The sequence below is a fragment of the Peromyscus leucopus genome, chromosome 16_21, assembly GCF_004664715.2.
Source record: "Peromyscus leucopus breed LL Stock chromosome 16_21, UCI_PerLeu_2.1, whole genome shotgun sequence".
Lineage (NCBI taxonomy): Eukaryota > Metazoa > Chordata > Mammalia > Rodentia > Cricetidae > Peromyscus > Peromyscus leucopus.
Window position 1 is genome coordinate 64,833,136 of NC_051084.1, and position 27,992 is coordinate 64,861,127.

Below are 27,992 nucleotides of genomic sequence, written 5' to 3' on the forward strand. Positions count from 1 at the left end.
GTGGTGTCGGCCACGCCCCCCTGATTGGACTGGCTGGCGAGCTCCCGCGGCGAGCGCCTGGGAGCCGCGGGGATCGGGGTTCGGCGGTGGGGTCTGGGCTCGGCCGGGTCGCCCCCCACTTTGTGGCCTGTGAGTAGGCCTGTGCGCTGTGGAGCACGTCAGGCTTGCGAGTCTCTCCCCTTGCTGTGTTCATCTTTCTGCCTCCTGTCTCTGTCCTCCGGTGCTTTCCTTCCTTCTTTGCCGTCCTACTGTGACAGGGAGCGCCCCCCCCCCCCCCTTGCCCTCCTGCTTTCCCCTGAAGTTTAGATGTTCACTTCGACCGACTTCTCATTTTCGGTTAGGGCCGTGGAATTCGGAGGCCACCGCTGCAAAGTGCTTCTCAGCCGCGCGGTAGCGTTATCCCTCTCCTCCCTGGCTTCCCACGCACGCGCAAGGCAGAGAGAGGTCACTCGTAGTTAAAGAGGTGCCCTGGGTCCACGCTGACCTGGAGCCCAGGTTGTTTGTAGGTTGTTTCTGCTGCTAGACGTGGTGGGACAAAAAGTAAGAGATAGGAAGAGATGAAAAAGAAAAGGCACGTCTAATTTGCTGCAAAAAGAAACATTTCTAGCCTCTCGGCTTTGCCTTTCAGAGCGCGACATATGCGTGTGATTTTTAAATCACTTGCTGATCTTCTTCCAACATAGTTTTGTGTTTAATGATTTCCTTGGGGTTAGTGGTTCTCAACCTTCCTAATGCTGCTGCCCTTTTTAGTACAGTTGCTCATGTTGTGACCCACTGCCCCCTCCCCCCAGCCATAAATTGTTGCTCCTTCAGAACTGTAATTTGCTACTTTTATAAATCGTAATGTGAATATTTTTGGAGATAGAGGTTTGCCAGAGGAGCCAGAGGAGTCGCGACGCACAGATCAAGAACTTCTGCCTTAGGCTGATAGTTCCATTATGCTAATAACTTTTATGCTCTGTGGATCCACCCCTACGCCAATCGTACAGTGGGCGTGGCTAGCTTTTGTGACGTGTTAATGTAGAGCTACATGTAAACAGTTACACTTGCACTTGAAAGTTATTTTTGTTTCTAAGTTACTTTTTTTTTTTTTTTTTAAATTTGGTTTTTGCAGTCAGGGTTTTTTCATGTAGTCCGGGCTGTCCTGGAACTCCACGTTGTAGACCAGACTGGCCTTGAATTTAGAGCGCTGCATTTAAAGGCTCCCTGGCTTTTTCTAAATTACTTTTATCTGGGGAATATACATTCTTATATACATACGTAAATATTTGGAGTTGTGAGGATGGCTTTTGCTTTTTTCACTTTAACAATTCTAATCATCATTAACACATTTGCATAATGCTTTGAATTCTTGAAATCTTTTTTTAATGACTTTTCAATAAAAGTTTAGAAGTCCTATTGTCAATAACAACAGTACTGTTAAATGTGTGTTATGTATGTATGCATGCGTGTTTATATGTATTAATTTATTAGAGACAGGGTTTCACTATGTAGCTCTGACTGGCCTGGAACTCCCTTTGTAGACCGGATTGACCTTGAACTCACTGAGATCCACCTGCCTCTTCCTCCCGAGTGCTTGGATTAAAGGTAGACTGTGCCTGTCTAGTACGGTTATTTTGAAGTGCTGTTTTAACTTTTACTAATTCGGCCTTTGGCTTTTCGGGAAGTCCTTGTTCGATCGGGACCCTGTTTTATCATTTGTGCAGTTTGAAGAAAGATTCATTAAAACTTGGTTTGAAATGGGTGTGTTTCCTGTCTCCACTGTAGTCCAGACATTTGTCAAATCCCTTTCAGTGTTCCGCATCACTGCAGAAGCAGTGCAGATGTGAGCTCAGCATTCTCACCACTTATCCTTTCGGCTCTCGGAAATCCAAATGGCTTGAAATAAAAGTGGATGACAAGGCTTTCTTGGATTTAATAGGTTAAAAATTACAAAAGCTTTAAAAAGTTGGTATTGCATTTGTTGTACTTATGTTTATATTCTGTTCTGCTAACTTAAAAAAATCCATTTGAGTGTATTGCATTTACAGGGATATATCTTGATTCTTTCACCTAATACTTATTTGAGCCTGTTTACTTTAATGGCAAGTATACTCAACATAATTTTAACTTTTAAATTGATGTCAAAATATTTAGGGAAAGCACACACAATGGTAGTTGGATAGAGTACTAATCTCCATAAACATAATACATTAATATCATTTATGTGCAGATCATAACAGTCATCCTAAAGGCTTCCTTTTTTTCCCTGTACTGTCATAAATGAATACTTCTGCAAATTCTGATGTGCAGAAATATTACTTTTTCCTATTTTCTAAATTTATTTTAATAGTTTTATTAAATTCTATCATTTGTCTGTGTTGTAATGAATGCACTTATTCTAATTTTAGATGTTTGTAATGTTTCTATTTTTCTAGTGTAAATAAAACAGCAGAGAATGTCTGTTTTTATCTTTCATTATAGAAGTTATCCCAGGATGGATGTTGTTCACTTTAAGGGGGTTACATTTTTGAGACCTTTTATGTATTAGAAATTTACATTGTAAAGTAGTTAAAACACTTAATGTTTCTATCAGTGATTTTATGTTTCTTGTTTTGTGATCCATAATATCTAGTTGGCAGTCTTCAATGTTTTACTAACTTGGAAGGTCAGAAGTTAATATGAAAAATAGAATTTCTAAAAAACATTTTTAGATTTACTATTTTTTGTGTATGAGTGTTTTGCCTGCCTGTACATCTGTGAACCCGTTCATGTTTGGTGCTCAAGGAGGTGGTGAGCCTCCATATGCATGCTGGGAATCGAACCCAGGAATCCTTTGCAACAGCAAGAAATGTTCTGAACTGCTGAGCCAGTTCTCCAGCCTGAAAAATAGAATTTTAAATTCACTTTGCCCAGTTAGTGTAAAGCACTGGTGAGACAACTATAATAATGAAATCTGTATATGACTTTCTTCTGAAAACTGTGGGCTCTATATGTTGAGGCCGTGTAAACAAGTGTTGAGTAATTGAGGTGGTGTGCTGCTTTCCTGTGTGGGTAAATATTTGGCATATGCAGTGAACTATGAGTTTTCTAGTATTTCTAGTACATAAAATGCGTAAATGACAAAGACAGAAATAAATTTGATAGATCCCTGGAGACCAGGTCATGGATGCCTTGGGTGCCTGCTAGTCCTATTTACTGCATTTTTCCTCTACACACCAATGTAGTATCTACCATAAACTAAAAGATTTGTAAGTGGGCTTTGAATGAAAATTAATTGAAATACTATGTTACAATCTACCCCGTGATGTAACCTTTGAAAAATTCTGTGGGAGTATGGTATAGTCAGATTTGCACTTTATCAGTGTCAGATGTGTTGGAGGGGGCCAAGACTGGTCTGTAAGACCAGCTAAGAGGCTGTGGAGGAAGAAGACAGTATCTAGAACAATAGTCATTACGAAGAACAAGGGTAAGTGTAATATAATATCAGGTGCAAAAGCAGAAAAGGAAAGAAAAATGAAACGACCAGTATTCTTTCTTTTCTTTCTCCCAACTCACTGAAAGCCCCAGATTTCCTTCACAGCTCTAACTATGTATATTGTTTTTCTAAAATTTTCTAGGTCAGTTCTCACTTCCTTTTGGGAGTATCCATGCTTCACCATGTTGAGAGCTAAGAATCAGCTTTTTTTGTTATCACCCCATTACCTGAAGCAATTAAAAGATACATCAGCCTCCAGATGGAAACGGCTCCTACATCAGCGGCAACCCATCCACCCAGAATGGGCTGTATTGGCCAAAAAGCAACTGAAAGGCAAAAACCCAGAGGACCTAATATGGCACACGCCAGAAGGCATCTCTATAAAGCCCTTATATTCCAGGGCAGATACTAGGGACTTACCTGAAGAATTTCCAGGAGTGAAGCCCTTCACTCGTGGGCCATATCCCACCATGTATACATTTAGACCTTGGACCATCCGTCAGTATGCAGGCTTTAGTACTGTGGAAGAAAGCAATAAATTCTATAAGGACAATATTAAGGGTAAGATTTCAATGGGAGGCATGATGCTTGTGATGACATAGGAGCCATTAATTCATTCTGGAAACATGACATTCATTTTGTGCTTGAATTTACTGTGAAACAAATGGGTGCTTCTCAACTTCTGTGGTCAAAAAGATAAGAGGCAACAGTAAAAAGTGTAAACTTCTTGGAGATAAACCACACTTTTAGCTACATTGTAGAAAAGAAATGAGATGAGGATGCAGGAAGGAAAGAGATGGAGTTTATCTTTGGAAAGCTTTTAGTTTTATGGAGCTAAGAACTGGAGGGAAAGCTTAAATGTAAGTGACGCCAAGCTCCATAGTAGGAAATGAGGTGCTAACCATATATACAGTGAAATCTGTCCTTCATTAGAAAATTATGTCTGCAGTTTCCCTTCTAATGTATGATAAAATCTTAACTGCATGATAAACTTTAGAATTTCTAGGTTTATGTTGCTTAGGGAAGGATTGGATTTATATTTAATGTAGTTTAGTTATTTGGAAATATTGTATAGGGACAATATTTGAGTGGTAGTGTGCTTGCCTAGTGTGCTGAAGGCCAACTTGGATTTTATTCCTAGTTTTATTAACATTTTTTGGGGGTGGTGAGAATAAAGTCTAAAATTCTAGTTCAACAGTATTTTGAATGGCTATGGCATTATGCTATGACCATGGTAGAGAATAAACAAAGTAAGAAAGCATATATATATACTAAGTTGTGTTAAGTATATCTGATCAGCTAGACATTTTTGTGAGTTTTGAAAACATCTCAATAAAAACAACTACAAAAATTATTTGATGTATGAGATTGAGAAAAATATCCTTGTGCAGGTGTGAGATAAGCGATATGCTGTTGTTTCTGTTATTTCTCATCTATCTAGAAGCTCAGTTTGTGTGTCTTAGCCTCTTTGGAAACAGCTGACTCTTAGGAAGCCAAGTATTTGTTTCATATGAGCATGGGAGTGAGGTAATCTGCTTCCGGTTACTTCATTATGAGACTCTAACATAACCATCGTTTGTCTTTCTTTTTTGTTTGTTTTTTCTTATGTACTTAGCTGGTCAGCAGGGATTGTCCGTTGCTTTTGACCTGGCAACACATCGTGGTTATGATTCAGACAACCCTCGAGTTCGCGGAGATGTTGGAATGGCCGGAGTTGCTATCGACACTGTAGAAGACACGAAAATCCTTTTTGATGGCATTCCTTTAGAAAGAATGTCTGTTTCCATGACCATGAACGGAGCAGTTATCCCAGTCCTAGCAATGTTTATAGTAACTGGGGAAGAGCAAAGCGTGCCAAAGGAGAAGCTCACAGGCACAATTCAGAATGATATCCTAAAGGAGTTTATGGTCAGAAATACTTACATTTTCCCCCCAGAACCGTCCATGAAAATTATTGCTGACATTTTCGAATACACAGCAGAGGTATGCTTTCTTTCTGCAGAGTTTGCTGTAGTAATTAATAGGGATTTTCACAAAGTGTTTTTGTCTTCATGTAGGTTTTTTTTTTTTTTTTTTTTTTTTTTTTTTTTTTTTTTTTTGAGTTTCTCTGTGTAGCTTTGTGCCTTTCCTGGAACTCACTTTGTAACCCAGGCTGGCCTCGAACTCACAGAGATCCACCTGGCTCTGCCTCCCGAGTGCTGGGATTAAAGGTGTGCACCACCACCGTCCAGCTTCATGTGGTCATTTTATGATTGTAACCTAGGCAGTATTTATTCCACTTTTCTACTTCCTGTTCTGTCCTTGATACTCAGTTGGCTGATAATTGTTAGAGTCACTTCAGAGTTCAGATGGAGTCAAGATACATACTGGTATCAAGACAGATAGGGTTTTATTTCTACTACAAACTGGGTTGGAACAGACTGCTTATATGTTTGCCATCTCCATGACATCTCTATTGACCTCTGAGTCAGGCACATCTTCTCCAGCCTGTGGAGCGGGAGAAGAAGGCTCCCTGGGCACTGCTGCTGAAGCAGCGTGGCCTCCACATTTCCTTCTGAGCAGTGTGTGGTTTCTCTGGTGTTCACTTTTTAGCGGTGCTTTTCTCCTCACATCCCTTAAAATTGCTTAATGCCGAAGAGAAAAATCTCGTCTGCATCCAACCTTCTTTTTAGCCTGTTCACCCTCGGCAATTACTTATGCCAGACATCTTGCCAGTGTTTTCTGCATTCTTCATTTGATACTCAGCCTTTATACTTTGCAAAGGGTTTTCAGGTTTTGCATCTGCCCCATCGAATTGTACCACATAGAATTGTATGTGTATAATTGTATTATATATAACGGTGTTTTTACACCACAATTTGAGATTACTAAGACATACATAAATATTTTGCTTAGCAACATGTAGCGAGCACAAAAATAGCAGTAGCTTAAGTTAAATAGGGCTCGGCTCTGTTTGGTTTAAGGCAGTTAGAAGGTGGGCTGTGAGGGGTTTGTGTCTGTGGAGCTCCATAGTAATCAGGGCTCCTAGTTCCTTTTCTCTTGTTTTTCTTTTGTTGTTAGGCATATTAACTTCTATGGTTAAGGCAGGCAGGCTGGCAGGTAGGCTGGCCATTGTGCAAGAGGGAGAGGGCTCTTTTTTGTTGTTTTGTTTTTGGTTTTTCAAGACAGGGTTTCTTTGTGTAGTTTTGGCTCCTATCCTGGATCTCGCTCTGTAGACCACGCTGGCCTCAGAGCTCCGCCTGGCTCTGCCTCCTGAGTGCTGGGATTAAAGGCATGTGTCACTGCCGCCCAGTAGGGAGAGGGATCTTATAGAAGACTAGCAAAGTCCTCCTGTATCTCTGTGGACACAGTAGTAAGAGAAGACGAAGTGGAGGGCTTGTACTGTGGAACTCTAAGCTTAGGACTTGCTGTCAGAGGAAGCAGGTGAAAACTGGTTGCTGGAGTGGATAGTATCATTCTTTGCTTCTGTATCCTTGTGTATTTCACCTTGTAAAAGATCCTAATGTTTTCTAGAAGTTCTGAATTGTCTTTACCTACTCCTTCCTGTAAATGACAGCATGTGGGTTTCAGATTCTGATCAAATGATACGATTTTTGAAATATTGTCTAACCTATGAACTTTGTATTTTTAAAAGAATTCTTAATTATGGGGAAATATCCATATCATGACATTACCATATTAACCATGTATAAGTGTACAGTGGCATTAATTATTTTTCCACTGTTGTGCAACCATTGCCAACATCTACCTTTACTCTTAATTTTGCAGAACTGAAATTATCTACTGAACAGAATACGCCATTGTTCCCTCCTTTCCTCTTTAGGATACACCACCATTGTATTGCTGTAATGTTTGCAAGTTAGAATACTGCAGACTGCTCACATGAGTAGGATCATTCAGTATTTCGCTTTTGGGATAGTCTCATTTTGTTTAATATAATATTCCCAGTGTTGCCCTTTGTATACCATATCAGAACGGCCTTCCTTTTTAAGGTTGAATAGTATTGAATCATGCTTATATTTCTACTATTTAAAAGTCTGGATCAGTACACTCCTATGCACAGAAAAGCACCCTTTTCCTGGCTTTTGTATATAAACTCTCAAAATGCAGTGATTTTTCTCAACTTCATGTGATTCTATCCCCCTTTTGATTTTGTTATAGAGAATTTTCAAAGAACTTTGTGTTAGAGTACTTGAGAATGTAAAACACACAACTATATTTGTGTATTGTGTGGATGTACATAACCACGGTATATATAAATGTGGTATATTTAATTTATAACATACAGAAACAATGCCAGCTAACTTTTTTGAGTGCTTATTGTCTGCTAGGGTAATACTAAATGATTTAGATGAATCATTTAATCTTAAAACAATTCCATAAGAATACAATTATTACCTCTATTTTGTAGGAAGCCAAAGAATAGCAAAGTTGAAGAACTTCCAGTGGTTAAATGTCATGGCGAAAATTTGAGCCCTCTGACATCGGAGCTCATGTTTTCAGTGTTTTTTTTTTTTATGTTTAGTTGACTCAAGTAGTATGATAAGTCTTTGGTTTTTAAGGATATATTCAGTCAGGTACTTGAGCTCACATGTAATGGTGGGAAATAATGGTATGTGGTATTCTTAGTGGTCATGGTAGAAAGAACCTGGAATATGCTTAGCATTAACTATCACAGTGAATCAAACTGAAATCTTTGATTTTTTTTTAAAAATAGGATAAAGCCAACCTTTAAAAATAATTTATTTTTATTTCATATGCATTGTTGTTTTGCCTGCATGTATTGCCTGCATGTATGTCTATAGATGGGTGTCAGGTCCCCTGGAACTGGAGCTACAGACAGTTGTGAGCTGCCATGTGGGTGCTGGGACTAGAACCCAGGTCCTCTGGAAGAATAGCCAGTGCTCTTAACCACTGAGCCATCTCTCCAGCCCCAGTCTTTGATTTTTTTTTTTTTTTTTTGGTTTTTTCGAGACAGGGTTTCTCTGTGTAGCTTTGCGCCTCTCCTGGAACTCACTTGGTAGTCCAGGCTGGCCTCGAACTCACAGAGATCCGCCTGGCTCTGTCTCCCGAGTGCTGGGATTAAAGGTGTGCGCCACCACCGCCCGGCTTATATTTTTAAGCTGTGCATTTTATCCTGTTTTACTTCAAAATATAACACTAAGTGTAAAATTAGTTTTGTTCACTGTGTACTTGTTCATATTGGATACGTTCATTCAAATAAGAAAATAATGTAAGTAATATTAAATGTATCAACATATCAGTCAAATCATAAGGTCTTTGTGAAGTCTTAGCTAGCCTAAAAGATACCTGGTGCAGCTGTTTCCTAGTAGAAAAACAAATATAACATCTTGAAGATGCTTCATAGATCAATCACTTAAATTTGAGAAAGAATTTACTCTAACAAATACTAATTTTTTTCCAGTTAAGATTATAAACTACCAAGTAATTTGAAATTGAACATCACTTTATAGATAATACTTTTGTAGCATAAGTTTAATAGAACCTTTTCATATTTTATTCATTGTTATATTTTATTATTTTATATAGCACATGCCAAAATTTAATTCCATTTCGATTAGTGGGTACCATATGCAGGAAGCAGGAGCTGATGCCATTCTAGAACTGGCCTATACCCTCGCAGATGGGGTGGAGTACTGCAGAACTGGACTCCAGGCTGGACTCACCATTGATGAATTTGCACCAAGGTCAGTAGATTAAACTTAGGTGTCTTTTCTCTGTCAACAACATGCATAGAACCATTTTCCACCTGTAGAGCAAAATATACTGATAAAATAAATTTGTAGGGATAAATGGTATGATAGATTTAGATTGTCTTCTATTTTTTCCTAGTGAGAAAGAGAAAATAAGCAAATATTATCAGTAGCAAAACAATCAGAATTTAATTTGACCATGCTTCTCTATAAATTGGAAGAACACCATCTTTTTAGTAATTTACAGAACACAACTAACACATGCATGGAGGTTATATTAAAATATAAACATGAGGCCGGGCGGTGGTGGCTCATGCCTTTAATCCCAGCACTCAGGAGGCAGAGCCAGGTGGATCTCTGTGAGTTTGAGGCCAGCCTGGTCTACAGAGTGAGTTCCAGGAAAGACGCAAAGCTACACAGAGAAAGCCTGTCTCGAAAAACTATACACACACACACACACACACACACACACACATACATACATATATATATACATGAAATCAAGTTACATTTTTTTTTCATTTGAAAATATGGAAATCACATATTCCTTTTTTTTTCTATAACACATATATAAATGTTTGGGGATGTACAATACTATAAACTATATAGTCTCAAAATGTATTGTTAATAAAGTATGAACAATATGGAAACATTTCAAATAAAGTTTATGAAATATTTAAATTGGTCAGAAATCAATCCAGTCAGTCCCTGAAGCGAGACTCAACTGTGTGCTGACAATTCAAATGTGCAAAACATAGCTAGTGACTGTTTCTTTGTCCTAAAAATATTGTATGCTTGTTATTACAGCAGCTCCCAAAATGTGGTCCAGTGACTCCTGGGGATTACGTAGATCTTCAAGGTCTACACTGTTCCTGAGTATTTTTTTTTTTTTTTTTTTTGGTTTTTCGAGACAGGGTTTCTCTGTGTAGCTTTGCGCCTTTTCCTGGAACTCACTTGGTAGCCCAGCCTGGCCTCGAACTCACAGAGATCCGCCTGGCTCTGCCTCCCGAGTGCTGGGATTAAAGGCGTGCGCCACCACCGCCCGGCTTGTTCCTGAGTATTTTAAAACTTCATTCTTCTTTTACATTTTTATTTTCTCCAGAGTTGATATAAAGCTATATGGTATGCTATATTGAAATAGCTTGGACATATGTACGGTTTTAGCTGTCTTCATTTAAGCTGCACATTAAAGAGATTTGCAGAAATGTAAAACAGGACTGGGAAAATGACTCGGTTGGTAATTACATACAGAGGATCTTAGTTTAATCCCCACAACCCAGGTATCAAAGCTATAGACATGCTTGCAATTCCAGTGCTGAGGAGGCAGAGGCAGGTGGGTTCCGGGGTTCACTGGCCAGCTATCTCAGCTTGTTCCGTGTCAGTGATAGACCCTGTCTCAAAAATAAACAAACAAAACCAGGGAGATGATGCCCAAGAAACACACCTCAAATTATTCTTTGGCCCCCTACTTGCACACCTGTACATACATGAACACACAGAAAATGGACACCCATCTCATAAAAACATTTTAAAATAACAGGTAAAATGTTCATTTTATTCTAAGTTTTTATGATAGAGAAATATTAGTTTGTAAGATATCCATTTGACATATGTTTATTATTTTACATGAACTAATGGATAAAATTTAGATAAATATCTTGAAATAAAGAAAAGTTCTTCACAGACCTCAGCAGATTTTGAGGATGAGCACAGATCCTAAGACCTCAGTGCTTGAGTACATTGAGTTTTGTTAAACTTTAGTGTCTTAGAGCTCATTTGGTTTTCATGAGATTTTACAACCTTCTTGTCACTAGAGGCAAATAGGTAATCTAAATACGTAAATCAGTTAAATCCATTACAGAATGTGAGGTAAAAGGGAATAGTGAGGCTGAGGACAAATTAGAGGAGAATGTGACCAAATTCAGTGCCCAATCATTTTCTTAAAACACACGAAAAAGCAACCCCATGCTACACAAACAAAGCAAGAATGTGAATCTGTTCTTCCAGATTACATGTTACAGTTACAAAGTTGGGATTCCTGGGTCTTTTTCTTTTTAAAGAGATGGATCTTAAGCTGGACATGTAGCTGGATGGCAGAAGCATTGGCCTTGCAAATGTAAGGCCCTAAGTTCGATCCCAGCACTGGGGAAATAAATAAGAGTTTGATTCCCAGAGTCTAATGTGTGTTGAATAACTACTCTACCATTAAGCTGCACCCCAGCCCAAGAATCTGTCTTACTCAGCACACAAAAGGAAAGTCTTTCCTAAAGAAAATCACTTGTGAAGGGAATAACTTCCCAGAAGCAGATGTTCACAGCCATTTTTATGTTAGGCTCATAGTTACTTAGATACATGTGCTTTGCTTTTAATTCAAATTAATTGCTTGATATTCAAATCTGGACATGGGTTTTTCTAGGGTGTGATATAATTAGTTTTATTTTCTTGTTTGTATTTTTAAGTTTCATCTAGTTCTGGACTTTACCATTTTAGGTTGTCTTTCTTTTGGGGAATTGGGATGAACTTCTACATGGAAATAGCGAAGATGCGAGCTGGGAGAAGACTTTGGGCTCACTTAGTAGAAAAAATGTTCCATGCTAAAAACCCCAAATCTCTTCTTCTGCGGACACATTGCCAGACATCAGGGTGGTCACTTACTGAGCAGGTATGTATCGATCTGAAAATAGAGATCTTGCATAAAGAAAACAAACATTTTCTTCTAGGTAACAAATAGAGCCAGGGATCGTCTTCAGCAGCCTGTTTGCTAATATCTGAAAGTCAGGAATAACTTGAAGCATAATGCACACTTAGGTTTCGAGTTGACACATGTTGAAAAGAGTTAGCTCCCTCTAGTGGCTAACTGTAAAATCACTCCTAGCTGGCTTTTGCATAGTCCTCTTTTATTATCTTAGTATTTTAGATTAGTGTACACAGTTGTAGATCTGTTTCTTCACATCATCTTCATACACGTATGACATTAAACTCTGTTCTCTTCATTCCCCTCCCTCTAACCACTCCCTTTCCCCACTGGTTCCCTTTCTTCTAAAGAGTACCTTGTTTGACTTTTTTATTACATGGATCCTTTCTTTTCCTCACCAACCATAAGACATATTCCTTTCATGCATGGCCCTCTTTTAGTTTTGTGGTCTACAAACACACTTGTAACTACACACACATATACATTTAATTTTAAATCTAGGTTCTGTGGATAAGAGGAAAATACAAGGTATTTGTCCTGAATGTGGCTTATTTTGCTGAACATAGGATTTCCAGTTATACCCATTTTCCTGCAAGTCATGATTTCATTTTTCTTTATAGCTGAGTGGAATTCCATTGTATTTATGTATCAATCTATTTTTATCTGTTGATAGAGATCTAGGTTGATTTCATTTCTTAACTGTTGTGACTAGAGAATTAATAAACCTGGATGTGCAAGTATCTCTGGTATGTTGTTGATTTAGAGTCCTTTTGGTGTATACTCAGGAGCAGGATAGCTGGAACCTATGGTAGTGCTACTTTTAGGACCCTTAGGTTGGTGCACACTGATTTCTGTAGTGGCTATACAACAGCTCACACTCTTACCCACAGTGAATAGGGCTCCTCTTTATTTCTTTGCCGATATTTGATGCTGTTTGTTTCCTTTCCTTTTCTTGTCTCCTCTCTTTCCTTTTTTTCCATCTGTTTTTTAATTTTTATCTCTTCTGATCTTACTGCATAGCCCTGGCTGGTCTGGAAACTCAATACCAGACCGGGCTGCCTCTGCCTGCTCCTGCATCCTGAGTGCTGGGATCACGGGCGTGTGCTGCCACACCTTATGTCATGGTGCTGGTGATGATAACCATTCAGACTTGGATGAAATGGAACCGGGAAGCAGTTTTAATAGGAATTTCCTTGCTGGCTACGACTGTAAACACTTCCTCTTTACCTGCTGTTTGTATTTATTCTTTTGAGTTCTTTTTGGTCTTTAGCCTTTAGCCTCTTTGGTCTTTTCAGTTCATTAGCTTATTTAGTGATGTGGTGGTTCGGGTTTGGGGGCTTAGTTTTTTGAGGTTCTTTATGTATCTTAGGTATCTGGCTCCTGTTCGGTGTGTGGTGGCAGGTTTTTATTTCCCCATCTGTAGCCGATCTCTTCACTCTGGAGATTGTTTTCCTTTGTTATACAGAAGCTTCTGCATTGCATGAAACCTCATTTGTCAATTCATGGGACTATTTACTGTGCTAATACAGTGAAAAATTATTTGCTGATGATGAAGAAGAAATGAAAACCATATTATAATCAATACTTGTAAATAATTCTTAAGAGATACATTTTAGCATAAGTCCATTGGTTTAAAATTTGATTTTAATCTTCACACACACACACACACACACACACACACACACACACACACACTTTCAAATAAAAGCAAGAAAGCATACAGACATTTAAAGACTATCATTTGGATGGTATAATTTGATTTCATTAAAATTGTGTGGTGATATTTTGCTTCTATATCTATTCATTTTATACGTTCATTTACTGTGATTTTAAATTACATGTCTTTTCTACTTTTAACATTGAATAACAACCAACATGTTCTTTATGACTAGGGAAATAGATATTCTGAGGTTGGAAGGAACTTTTGTAATCTTATTTTAATATACTGATTTTTACAATTAAAACTGAAATCTATAGACTAGCCAACATCACAGTTAGGAATATAATGAAATAGAATCCTATTTTCTACCGAAGAATTTACACTTAATCAGTTTAATTAGTCATTTATTAAGTGCCTACTTTGGACACATCCATTGCAGGTATGAAAAATAATTAAGGGATTATAAATTAGGAAAAAAGATTCCTGTAATAAGAAAAATTATACTTCATGATATGCTTAAGGAACAGTATTTAAACAATGTAAAATTGTTTGATATTTTAGAGGAATATGTGAGACAGTGTTTTCATGCCTAAGTCTGGACTAGATACCTTGGCTCTTAATTTTTTCTGGCTTGCTCACTAGTTTGTGTGAGTTTATTTGATACTCTGATGTCTGATGTGGTGTAGGTTATATAGTTGTTGCTGAATTATAATGTCTCTTCTAGCTTTGATGTCTGTGAACTTTTTTCTCGTTTTGCCTTTGGTTTTTGGTCAAATGTTTTAGGATCCCTACAATAACATTGTCCGTACTACCATCGAAGCAATGGCGGCTGTGTTTGGAGGGACACAGTCTTTGCATACGAATTCTTTCGATGAAGCTCTAGGCTTGCCAACTGTGAAAAGTGCTCGCATTGCCCGAAACACACAAATCATCATTCAAGAAGAATCTGGGATCCCCAAAGTGGCTGATCCTTGGGGAGGATCATACATGATGGAATCACTCACAAATGATGTTTATGAAGCTGCTCTGAAGGTCAGTTTCTCCTCTTTCAACTTTGCTTTTTATAGATTTTTTTAAAAAAATCTATAATCATTTTTAGATTTATACTAAAAGCCATAAAATATATGTGAGAGAAGCAAAATTTATCTTTACCTTTATAGTTTTCATTACTAAAACATAATTAAAAAGTATATTTCTGTTTCTATGATTATATTTAATGTAGGATTAAAAGATAGCTATTATTATTATTTTTTAAAGATTCATTTATTTATTATGTATACAGTGTTCTGTCTGCACATATCCCTGCAAGCCAGAAGAGGGCACCAGATCTCATTACAGATGGTTGTGAGCCACCATGTGGTTGCTGGAATTGAACTCAGGACCTTTGGAGGAACAAGCAGTGCTCTTAACCTCTGATCCATCTCTCCAGCCCCCAAAAGATAGCTATTATTAAAAGTGCATATGCTTAACTCAGATGTATAGACACAGACAGATGCACACACATATAGACAACACATAGAGAAACAGGCAGACACACACAGACATATACACACACATGCAAACAGACACACATACACATAACATAGACAGACACACAGTGACAAACAGACATAAACAGATATACACAGACACACAGAGACACACATACCCACATACACAGGCGCGCGCGCGCGCACACACACACACACGGTGGGGGGGGAAAGAGAGAGGCACTACTCTGTTGTGTTTCAGTTCTTACTTTTCTGTTCACTGGAGTAAGCTACACACTTTCTTTCCTTTTTATCTGTGTTTTAACTCACACATGTGCTGTGTCTTCTGATTTTGTTGGCTTTAGGCATTAGACATAATGCTTCAGATACTGTTTTCAGATACTTTCCTGGTTTAGTAATATTTAGTATTTCAGCTGACAAATACCACTTCTTTCTTTCCCCTTCCTAGCAATACAATGATAATCTCAGTTTCTACCTTCCTGTCCTTATTTGATTTGAACTGGCTTCTCTCTGGATCTACTGACATTTATGGAATATAAAACCTGAATCTCATTCCTGTTACTTTGAAGCACTTTTTTAAAGAATTCTTTACCATTCATGCATGCATGTAATGTGTTTGGATCAAATCCACTCCCTATTCTTTCTGCTCCAATTCTTCCTCATCCACTTTTCCCTCCTAAATTCACATGCTCTCTCTTAAAAAGAAAGAAATACATACTAAGTTCGTTTGTGCTGCCTCTGCATGGATGCAGACCATCTACTGTCAGAACCCTCCTCCCTACAGGTAATGGGCTCCCTCTCCTCTAGATTCCAATGGCCAGGAGCTCCTAAGATGGGGATAGAACTTGAACTCCCTCCTGATCCATACTGGGATTTTGACTGGCTTGGTCTTGTGTAGCTCTTTTGCATTCAGTCCCAGACAGCCACTGTGAGTCTGTGTATGCAAGTGTGTGGTCATGCCTGGCAAGACTGTTTTTCTCCAGACTTCTGCTTTCTCTACCTCATAGAGTCTTCCCTCGTCCTGTTCCAAAATGGGCACTTGAACCTTTTGGGAAAAGATGGGATGTAGACGTCCCATTCGGTGTCAAGCATTCCACAGTTTCTTGGTCTTTCAGCACTAACCAGTTGTGCATCTCTATGTTAATCTTGATGCACTTCTCATAGAAGCTTTCTAGGAGATGAATCACTTATAACTTTATGTGTTTGAAAGTTTCTCCATTGTGTTATTATCCTTGACTAGCATGGGAAGCAGAGGAAGTCCTGGGTGAATGTGTAAGGAGTGGATGAAATCCTGAGCACAGCCATGTCACAGACCTCAATGCCTCAGATCAGGGAACTGCCAAAGCCTTCCTCTGGTCCATGGGCAGATGTTGACGGTGTGTTCAAGAACAGCAAGTGCAGCTTGCTCATCTTGGATGACTGCAGCCTAAGGCTGTTGCCTTATAGAGACTTCATGTGGAGACTAGCTAACCTCTCCTCCTGTGCTGTACATAAAAATCTCTGAGTTTCCTGGCCATTGCTCTTGACTGGTGCATTTCTTTCCACCTGAGAACTTACGGTCTACCCTATCCCAGCATTGATTATGTTACTTGTATTTGTCTGTCTTTCTTAATCGCCTGTCACCCCAGTCAAGTTCACAAACCCATGCATGAGCTATAGCGGACTTGGCTTAAAATTATTTCTATTCATGATTCTGTGATCAACTTTATTAACACTGGCCTGCTTTTCATTCTAAGTTCTACTCTTGCCTCTAGTATTTGTGATCAGAAATTTGATACTATTTTATGCCAGATCTTTCTTTCTGAAAGCATCAAGATCTCTTTTGATTTTTGTGTTGTTATCTATCTCGTATGCATATTTTATTCTATTTTATACTGGGTTTTTGATGGTTCTCTTCCATCTCATATATACACATATATGATGTCACTTCTTGTTTTTCATATTGAAAGTAGAATTGCATCTTGATGTATATTTTTCTTAAAGAGTCATAAACCTAAAAAATCTTGTTCATGTAACTAAAAATAAAGGCTAGAGAATTGGAGCTATTGTTGGCATTTCCCCACAAGACATGAATGAGAAATTTCAGGCTTTCCAGAATATACTTTAAAATTTTCCTTTTGTCCTTTTAGATAGCTTTAAGCACACAAATTCTAATTATTTCTCTTCTATTTATTTGATTACTTTCTTATAAAGCATTAACATTTGCCTTGTAATTTGAATGCTATTAGGGGATATATAACATACAGGGCTAGGGTAAATGCTTTTATATCTCAGTTTTACTAACCTTTCCTTTTTGTCTTTTTTTCTTTTTTCTTTTCTTTTCTTTTTTCTTTTTTCTTTCTTTCTTTCTTTCTTTCTTTCTTTCTTTCTTTCTTTCTTTCTTTCTTTCTTTCTTTCTTTCTTTCTTTCTTTCTTTCTTTTCTTTTTTTTTTTAGCTCATAAATGAAATTGAAGAAATGGGTGGGATGGCCAAAGCTGTAGCTGAAGGAATACCTAAACTTCGCATTGAAGAATGCGCTGCCCGAAGACAAGCTAGAATAGATTCTGGTAAGAGAATAGAAAAGTTTGTATATGAAATTCAATGATTAAGGAGGACTATTAGTTTCTGTCTATGGATACTATGCATAATTGATACAAATACATTTTAAAATGAAAAAAAAAGGAAAATAGTGCTTTGGTAGAATATTTCTCATATCTGCATATCCAAATGTATTTGTATGACTGTATCTTAGATCTTTGCATCCTTGTAAGCACACAGGCAAGCTTATATGTACTTAAAACATAGACGTGCATGTATGAACTATTGCCAGTGACAGAATTAAGGATAGTATGCTTGACAGTCGTTGTACTCTACATGGAAGAATTCACTCATTTACTCTGGGGATACTTTTTGATGTGCTATGAGTTAAGAATGCTACTTAAAAATATTGAACTTATAAAAATATGTGATAATCAGAGCGTTTTCAATACAGGACCATTTATGAGTAAATTCATATGTTATTTTCCTTTGGGAAATCAATAGGTTCTGAAGTAATTGTTGGAGTAAATAAGTATCAGTTGGAAAAAGAAGACACTGTAGAAGTTCTGGCCATTGACAATACTTCAGTGCGTAACAAGCAGATTGAAAAACTTAAGAAGGTACTGTTGACCATTGTTTGATAAGTATGTTCTTCCTGGGTTCTGGGTGCTGAGTTCTTACATTGTTCCACATAGCTTCTATAATATCTGGAAGAGTTCAATATTACTTCTCTCTTTTTTTTTTTAAAGGTAAGACGTTGGGAAACTTGCTTGGAATAAATAATTGGACAATCATGACTCATACTAGGTCTCTTAAGACTTTAGTGCTGATGTCACAAAGTAAGAACACACGTTTTCCTCATTTAATTCTGTTAATCAATCCAGTATGGCAGGAAGCTGGTTTGGAGAGATGTCTGTATTTTTCTTAAGTGAATGTGAGATGGAGGTTGAACCCAGTGTAAGTAGATTCCTGTGCCTATTCTCTTCATTCTAATTCTAGTGTATTTCCTTTTTTGTTTTTACCATAACTCTAAGCAAAAGGTGCATTTTTCCTACATACCTAGCTATGTGCACTGTGTGAGTGCACCTGTTACAAAGATAAGTTTCAGCAAACAATACTTTTGTAAACCAAGCTCCATGCCCTTAGATGTTTTCTATTCTATTTAAATTCTATAAAAAGTTTATCACAAGTATTAATTCTACACTATCATACTGTAGTGCATTACAAGTGATAACTCAGAAGCACCACACTGTAGCACACTGTCCTTAGATGGAAAATTTAGATTCAAAACATGCAGCCATAAATTAATGAAAAATAAACCTTTGCTTTTTGAAGAGGAATTGAATTGAGTTTTTCTTTGCTGTAATACATATTTTGCATCCATCTCTGATAACAGATGCTATATTCTCAGTGGCATCCTGGGAAATGTCACAGTTTGGACTCTATTTGCAGGAGGTACAGATTGTGAGTCTTGGGCTTGAGTAATGATGATTGCTCAAGTTGATGACAGAGCGCAGTAGAGCTCGGACCTGACGGGACGTGATCTTTCTATTATCTGTCTTGGGTTCTTTCTGTCTCTGACCAGGTCTCTTAGAATGATTTTTAAATAAAACTAAGCACTATTATGTATTATGGCCAGCATTTGTCAGTCATTTAAAGGACACTTCTGGTATAGTTAAACTCCACTGTAAGCTCTGGTCTGGTGCTCTTCCCACTGTTAATTGTGTCCCTTGGCATTCCCCTGTAGAGGGCCCACCTGTTTTCATTGTATTGTTGCTTCAGAAAAGCCGAAGCCACTATTTGGAAAGTTACCGCTCTGCTTGCTTCTGATTTGTTGGCTTTGTGCTAAATCAGAATTATTTTACAGAATCCTGAATGAATGAATTTAACATATGAACACACCTCTTAGGTTGAATATTATTCTCTTCCACTTCTTCCCCTGTTTTGATGTAAAGATTATGGCACTTGGTCAATAGAGTATGTGCCAGAGTTTGATCTTGTACTGCCTATTTTGTTGCCCTTTCACATAAAGCTGTCCCTTCTCTTCTCTCTAAGATCAAATCCAGCAGGGATCCAGCTTTGGCTGAGCGGTGTCTCCAGGCACTTACCCAGTGTGCTGCCAGTGGAGATGGCAACATTTTGGCTCTTGCTGTGGATGCAGCTCGTGCAAGGTGAATATGTGGGAGTTTGGAGAGTTCCAAATAATGAAAGTTTGACCAATTTAGCTTTTCAGACTGTACTCAAATAAAACATTGCTTCTGTAAATTCTGTGCGCCTGAAAGAAAAGAATGGAAACTATTAGAAAGTTTACACTGGTTTTTCTCAAGTTTCAATACTTATTAATATTTAAAATATTAATATCTTTTGAGGGATATTAGAAGTTGTGCAATTCACTGTAGCTCAGAACATTTGGCACTATTATAATGCATCAGTTTCTTTGATTTGTAGGTTGAGATCTGAAGTACTCAGTCTTATGATCAAGGTTGTGTGTACAGCCGTGACATAGATAGTCTTTAAAGGAAAGAGGGGAAACTCTTTACCTGGTAATTGTTCGAAAGAAGTTATTGTCACGTCATTGCTTTGGAATCATTAATCATGAAGCAGCCAGGAGAATACACTACCCGCAATACTAATTCCTTCTCCTCTGGGGCTAGAGGAATCTTGTGGTGGAAAAGGAAAGTAGAAGGAAGGGGGAAAGGCCGGGGAGGGAGAGGCGAGAGAGCACTTGTAAAGTGGTTTCCTTTCTGGTTTTGTGCTGATGGCTTGGACTGTTTCAGTGTTTTCTTCTGTAATCTACCTGGTCTTCTTGAGTTCACCACTCTGCTTGGCTGAAACACACTGAAAGATTTATATCTCATCAGAAAATTGCAGTGATACCTTTGCTCTGCCCATTTGTATTGATAAATGGGACATTGTTAAATTGTCTTCAGATACTTACTGACTTGTAACTTTTAGGTTATTTAGTCTTTATTTTGGTTGATGAATATTATAAAGGAATTAAGAATTACTTTTATATTAAGTATGTTCAGAAAAGATGTTTTTATAGTGTCTTAAAAACGTTCTTGATTTTCTACAGTCTATTTTTATTTATTAACAAAATATTCTAATTGTATTGATATTGAGGTGAACATTTATCTACTCATTGTTAATTAATGCTCTCCCTGACACCTCTTTTTAATATTGTAGATGTACAGTTGGAGAAATCACAGATGCTTTGAAAAAGGTTTTTGGTGAGCATAAAGCTAATGATCGTATGGTGAGTGGAGCTTATCGGCAGGAGTTCGGAGAAAGTAAAGAGATCACATATGCCATCAAGAGGTACTGTGTGAGCTTTAGTGAGCTCTGATCTCATCTTCATGATGTTAATACAGTTCCCTTGAGCCTGCTGATGGCTTAGTGTCCTTGCTACTTGGGAAATACATCGACTTTTCTACTAGTCTGTTATTCTTATAAAACTAATAAATATTAAATAATATATATAATACAGTTAATATAATATGTGATTAACCTATAACTTATAATATTTATATAATTTATTATTCATAACTATAATTATAAATATACAGTCCTGTGTCAGAATGTGAAACTTTAATATTTGACCAACCATAGATTGTATACATAGGGAGATCCCCTAAGATTGTAATGGTGTTAATTCCTGTCTCCCATTGGTATTCCACCTAGTGGTGTTGTAGCTGTCTATGATCACAGTCATGTGTTGATGGTGATGCTGCTATATACCTGTGCTCTGCCAGTTATATAGAAGTATAGCACTTACCCTCATGTACAGTACATAGTAACTAATGATAACAAACAATGCTGTTACTCGTTTGCTGTTTTTTTCAATTTTCATTTTAGAGTGCACTTGTTCTACTGGTAAAAATGGTGTACTGCAAAATAGTATGCAGGCAGTAAGCAGCCTCATGCTTCTGCTTCCTGAATCTTAATTGCACCATTTCCTCCTGAATTTGATGTAATTTTGTGTTTCTTTTTTAACACTTGTGGGAACAGAAAGCTACATCACACACACCCACACACACCCACACCCCCCCCCCACATACACACACACACACCCCATAGAGCCTAGATGTGTAGTAAGCTGTACCACTAAGTTTATATATAGTATAATGTTTGCATATTGGCAAAGCCACCTCAATTCTCTGAAGATGTCTTTAGTTATTTAATAATTTATGACTATAATAAATTATATATAATTACATGAAACATAGTATTTACTGACTAATGAGAATGAAATTAAATATTAAAATTTGGCAAAATGAATACTGTTTTTATTTGCACCATAGTCACCATTAGGAGTCTCTCATTTCAAACACATGTTTATTTAATTAATACTGATACAGCTTCAAATCTTCCAGGGAGAGAGCTTACCACCATATTGCTATAGACTTTCATAACTTTTTTCACATAATTTAGTTGCTTGAATAGTTCAAACAATTTTCCCATTTGAAAAACAAACATCTGGCTGCTACCCATACAAAATGTAAAGTCAGTCTTCGCTGAGTTGACAGTGAGGACTGTTGCCACTGCCTGACATGAAGCTGTAATGTGTGTTGTTTCTTGGATATAAAACCGACTCCTGGGTGATTGGTGTTTTCAACTTGCGTCACACACTTCCTTCTAAAAACTGCATTAACACTTATACAGTCTGTTAATACTGTATAATATAATAATAGCCAATGTAAAAGTTGTCAGAGGGAATCTTTTTTTTAAAAACAAAAATTGATGTTGTGTTTAGACATGTTTGGTATAATTTGTAATTTTATACACACACGCATTCTGATTATGTATCATCACAATGGGCCACATTATCTGGTAATACTGACTTCACAGAATGGTTGTGGTAATGTTCCTTCCCATTCTGTTTATGGAGCCATTTGAGAAGCATTGGTATTAGTTTTCCTTTGAAGGATGGGTAGAACTCTCCAGTGATTGGCAAAAGCTTTTCTTTCTTGGGAGACTGTTTCTGCCTTGATCCATTGTCTGTTGTAGATCAGTCAGGTGTTTGTCCTTTGATTTAATTTCAGTAGGCTATATTTGTTAGGAATTTATCTGCTCTTGGGGTGATGGGCTCACAGACTGTGCCATCTTTCAGACTTGGCTCTAGACAGAAGATAACCATATTCAATCAAGGCTTGCATGACATTCTCACTATTAAACACAGATATTAATGACTTGCACATAAGTGGGTGTTCTTAAAAGATTTATGTGGGTAAATTGTGGTTTTTATATCTTACATTTGGACAGTTAATATTTAAATGTTATTGCCTTTTGAAATGTTCCCAGAGTTAATCAATTCATGGAACGTGAAGGTCGCAGACCTCGTCTTCTTGTGGCAAAAATGGGACAAGATGGCCATGACAGAGGAGCCAAGGTTATTGCTACAGGATTTGCTGATCTTGGTTTTGATGTGGACATAGGCCCTCTTTTTCAGGTATGTGCCACATTTAGAAAAAGTCAATGTTATAAGCCAAGATGATGTTTTTGAAACTGTTTTCAAAAAGTCCAACCAAAATCTGCATTTTTCATATATATATATATATATATATATATATATATATATTCCATTTAATTTATGATTAAAAAGTAAAAAGTTCATGTTAACTCTCATTTTTGTGGAAATAAATGTCAGTTGAGAATGAAATGCTATGAGGCTCTGGAAAGGGAGGTTTACTTTAGAGGTTTTATTAGTGTCTTTGAGTGTTGATTGGTATTTTGTAGTCCATGAAGATTACCTTGAAGATTCATTCCTTGGAGACATTTTTTTTTTTTCTAACTGAGACGTAATTGATAAATTCCAGTCCCAGAAGCACATACAGGATTGGTGTTGAGTCCACCACAGCTTCTCTACTACCCAGAACTTAAGAACGAGGGACCATGCAGTGACAGTCAGCAGTTTGGGACCTTGACTTCAGTACCCAGCGCTCTCCTTCACCCCTGCCTGGTAATAACCAGAGCTCTTTCTCTGCTTTCTGTGTGCTCAGACCCCTCGTGAAGTGGCTCAGCAGGCTGTGGACGCAGACGTGCATGCGGTGGGCATCAGCACACTTGCTGCTGGCCACAAAACCCTCGTACCTGAGCTCATCAAAGAACTCATTGTCCTGGGACGGCCAGATATCCTGGTCATGTGTGGTGGTGTGATTCCTCCACAGGTATTTTTTTCTTCATACTTTAGTACACACACATGGATACGCACAGGTTTTTATTGGAGTTGCTAACAAGAGTGTGAGTGAGGGCTTTTCTTACAGGAGCAGGAGTGACTCAAAAACAGATCACTGAAAAAGCATCAGTAAAGAGCACACCCTGACCCAGGGGAAGACTTAAGAAAGTGCCTTCCTGGAGCCCTCTGCAGGACTTAGGCACCTCCATAGATCCGAAAAGTCTCTCCATGGCAGCTTTGCTGGTCAGTGTCCTCCAGCAGTTGTTTGCTGCTCCAGTAGCCCTAGGGTAGGGTCCTTGTGAATCCTGCAAGGTTCAGCTGTCCCAGACACGTGAATTTAGTTGCCTTCCTGAGTCTCAGGAATCTCCTTGCTTCTTCCTTGAAGGAAGGTTTCAATAATTCAGAGAAAATTGCTATGTAAAACAACACATATACATCACCCACCCCTCCATGCATATCTATTAGGCTATGAAATTGAAGATAATGCAGGACTAACACAGACATAGATATATATATATATATATATATATATATATATATATATATATATATATATATACATACGTACATACATAGTACATAGGTACATAGATAGACAGATAGACAGGTAGACAGACAGACATGTTTCTAAGGATGATTCGTTTTAGATGTAGAGGCAAATTATATCCTGGTAATTTCTCTAGGTAAATTCTGCAGACAGTGCTATTATTTTTCTATTAAGGTTATATTTTAATTCATTATATCACATTTAACTTAACTCTCCACAAAAATTGTGTGAGAAAACTACTAGGAATTTATGATAGCTATCTGCCATCTTCATATTCAGTGAACAGTGGCAGAGAGACTTGAATAAGAGCAATGGGCTTCACATTAGAGAGAGACAAATGATGGAAATGCAGTGTGTCTGTCATACCCTGGACAGAGGTATAGTGGCTTTAGATGGGTCGTTTAGGTAGCTTGCATCTGGTAGAGAGTCACTCATCCATTTCTTCGATGACCCCAGAGTTATGTCATTTGCATAGCTTCATAAAACTCCTTTACTAGTGAAACTATTTTGATTGAAACAGTTTTTCTGGATTGAAAAATACCATACAGCTAGCATATGAAATCAGCTTGTCCTGAATATTATAGGACAGAGGGAGAGGAAGTGGCTACTTTAACAAACATTTGAGTTCTCTTAGGAATGGAGAATGGATGATGTCAGTTAACTATTAATGACACCACCCTGTGTTATTAATGTTGGTTTAGAAGAATTAAGATGCAAAAAAGGCCTATTCCCCATCTGGCTTCCAATGATAACCATTTTTCCTTTTTAATTAAGAATAGGAAAAACTTGGTTATGAGTGTATAGGAAAGTAAATGTTTGTAGGTGCTACAAAGACCCCACTACAACATTCATCAGTAAAATATGATTTCGCATCTAGATGTACAATCTTTATTCCTCTATTATGGTGATGATGCAGTGAGTGGCTTGCATATTGTTTTCTTCCTACATCAATAAGGTTTTAACATGATATAGTCAACATGAAAAAGTCTTTATTAATACACTTTCCAATTTTCATAAATGTAGTTTATGTTTGGGAACAGAAAGACCAATTTATTTGTATATTTTTTATTTCTTGAGATGTGGGTCTCAGTACTCTGCTCAAGCAGTCCCCCATGCCAGTCACAGGCACATGCTACCATACTTTGCTAAGGGCTATTATTTATTGAGATTGCCTATCTATGGAATAATTCATATGTCTTGCAGCTATGGAAATTATAATTCCTAAGCTCTAGGGCATGATATTAAAATGTAGGAATTAAAGTAATTAAGCTGTGGAAAATAGTTGGATTGAAATAAGAGTTGAGAAAAATATTAAATATACAGTGTGAACAAACTGGTATTTTAAGGAAATACATTTCAAGTCACATTAACTTTCTTGATAGAGTCACTGAGAGCATCTTGAACTGTTTGATATATTTTACTATAAAGTTAAAATCTGAGCATGGCTGCTTTCTCTGACATACTTTTAGTATGGGTAGCCTTTATTAGGTAGTGAAAACAGAGCTCATATACTCATTATTCGTTTTCTGTTACTGTAACAAATATATAAGAAAAACAACTTTCAAAGTGAAAAAGCTATTTTAACTCACAGTTTTGGAGATTTCAGTCCATTGTCTGTTGTTACTGATGCTTTTGGGAATCTATATTGTAACAAGGAGAGCATAGAGAAGGAAAATTATTCACCTAAGGGTCCAACATGAAAAATAAAGAAGGAATTCTCAGCCTAGTCACCCAAGACTCCTGGATCCCACCTGTACCACTTCAGCACCTTACAGTCATGCACAGGCCTGGGTCCAACGCTTTAATGTGTGGGCCTTTGGGGAACACTGATTAAACGATAGTACAGGGGGTCTGTGAAATGCTGCTGTTACTCAACTTAAAGCCACTTAGTATTGAACTAGAAAGTGTAACACAGAGTGTTGAATCCAGCAGATGTACCCATTCCAGATGCAGCATGTACAGTTTCTGCAGTTTGATTAAACATGTCCCATCTCCACTACTTTGCAACTCAGCCAGGATCTGGACCTCTTTGCATCATTGTCCTCAAATGCTTTAGGCTAGCTGAGTGAACACATGGATCCAAGTTACATTTTGAAGCATAATTTTCCTGGCCTGGTTTGTGGAAGACCTTGTGACGTACCTTAATTTGGAGATAATTCCAAATTAATACCTAAGGTGCATAAATAAAAACAGCATAAACAACATCTGTGTGTCCTTTGCCCACATTTAGGAATTGTTAACTTTTAACACACTCACTAGGGTATATTTTACAAAGCTTGTGTAAGACTTAAGCAAGTCAGACCTTATGAGTTACAGAATTTCAGAGGATTCCACAAGCTGCCAGCTCAATATCCCATTCCATGTCCATAGCTCAGATGTAAGGATAATGCCATGGAATGCTGCATTATTAGGAAAGGAAAAGAAGGCAGCCTCTCAGTCAGCCTGTTGGAGATGGTTGTTACCAGATGCTTCAGTCATTCTTTTGGGCTCTTAAAACACAGCACCTGCTGTTTCAGACAGTGATGTGTTTTCAGTGTTTATAGGTCCAGTGAAGGAGATACGAAGATGACTGGACATGAACTCTGTTCTCAGAAGTTCAGGCAAAAAGGACACAGGTTCAGGAGTATGTGTTAAATGCTATTGCAAAAAAAAAAAAAAAAATGTAAAGAATTTGTAAGAATAGTACAAAGGTAGGAAAGGGTACTTGGCAGATAATTTGTGTGATTTGCAATTTATTGTCTAGTTTTGGTCATTTGAAAATGGGAGAAAAAGACCACTGTTGCAACAGTTAAACACAGACTAGACCATCTGGCGTGTATGGTAAGGGTTAAGCCACACAGCACACCCTAAATTTACTATTATAGCTAAATATGTTCTGCTGTTAACGCAGGCTAAAGCCTGTGGCAGTACTTGTGCCCCGGGACTCCGTACACTAAAACTTAGCCGTCACTAAACTAAGCTAATGACTGCTGCAGCAGAACAGAAAAACGACTGGTCTTCGTAAACAGAAAATCTGATTTATCGTGAGGCTACATTCAAAGTATCACTATTCACTAGTGACAGCTACATGTCCAGGAGAAAATAAATAGACTTTTAAACTTGGAAACATCATGATATTAAGTTTAACACAGAGAAGGATAAGCAGTAGAACAGAGAAAAATTAGATTTTAAAGCTCAGTTCCTTTCTTATTAGGACTACATAGCTTCACATCTCAGACAACACCAGGCAGAGTTCTGATTTAGACTTAGGATCTGAGCATAGTGTTGCTGGTTATTATTACCTGCCCCAGTCAAGAAAAGTGTTTGTTTCAGCTCCACATGCAAACATTGTACCAGATGAGAAAGGAAAAGGTATACACACTCACAATGACACATATGTATAAAGTATATTTCTTTGAAGTTGAAATAATGTCTAATATCAAGCAAATATGTTCAACAGGATTATGACTTTCTGTATGAAGCTGGTGTTTCCCATGTATTTGGTCCTGGAACCCGGATTCCCAAAGCCGCCGTTCAAGTGCTTGATGATATTGAGAAGTGTTTGACAGAGAAGCAGCAATCTGTATAACATCTGGATCTTTAGCCGTGACCAAAGAAGATAGTAAATGTTATGTGCCTGTTAATGTGCCTGCCTTGGCAGCCTCACAATAAAAGACCCTGATTATAAACATGAAGTCATGCTAATATACATATTTAAAGAGTCTGAGTTTAAAAATAAAAATCTCTAAAAATCATC

General features: G+C 37.6%; 1 protein-coding gene across 3 annotated transcripts; it reads left to right on the forward strand.

The window, feature by feature from the left end:
* Window positions 1-12: 12 nt before the first annotated feature.
* Window positions 13-27,990, forward strand: Mmut (methylmalonyl-CoA mutase). Of its 3 annotated transcripts, none has more exons than XM_037200050.1 (13): window positions 13-137; window positions 3,600-4,018; window positions 5,073-5,440; window positions 9,008-9,165; window positions 11,662-11,833; window positions 14,310-14,558; window positions 17,452-17,563; window positions 18,039-18,154; window positions 19,590-19,705; window positions 20,721-20,852; window positions 22,836-22,983; window positions 23,534-23,701; window positions 27,696-27,990. In XM_037200050.1, the coding sequence occupies exons 2-13, from the start codon at window positions 3,640-3,642 to the stop codon at window positions 27,822-27,824; spliced, it is 2,247 nt and encodes a 748-aa protein (XP_037055945.1). In that variant the 5' UTR covers window positions 13-137; window positions 3,600-3,639; the 3' UTR covers window positions 27,825-27,990. The 3 variants fall into 3 exon arrangements, with proteins under 3 accessions (XP_037055945.1, XP_028743090.1, XP_037055946.1); XM_028887257.2 differs by having other exon boundaries at window positions 14-129; XM_037200051.1 differs by lacking the exon at window positions 13-137 and adding an exon at window positions 1,569-1,587.
* The last annotated feature ends 2 nt before the right edge of the window (window positions 27,991-27,992 follow it).

Coding starts and splice junctions, on each gene's coding strand:
- Mmut (XM_037200050.1), top strand. CDS start 3,640: ATGTTGAGAGCTAAGAATCAGCTTTTTTTGTTATCACCCCATTACCTG. Junction 9,166..11,661: donor ATTGATGAATTTGCACCAAG/GTCAGTAGATTA, acceptor TTACCATTTTAG/GTTGTCTTTCTTTTGGGGAA. Junction 14,559..17,451: donor TTTATGAAGCTGCTCTGAAG/GTCAGTTTCTCC, acceptor TTTTTTTTTTAG/CTCATAAATGAAATTGAAGA.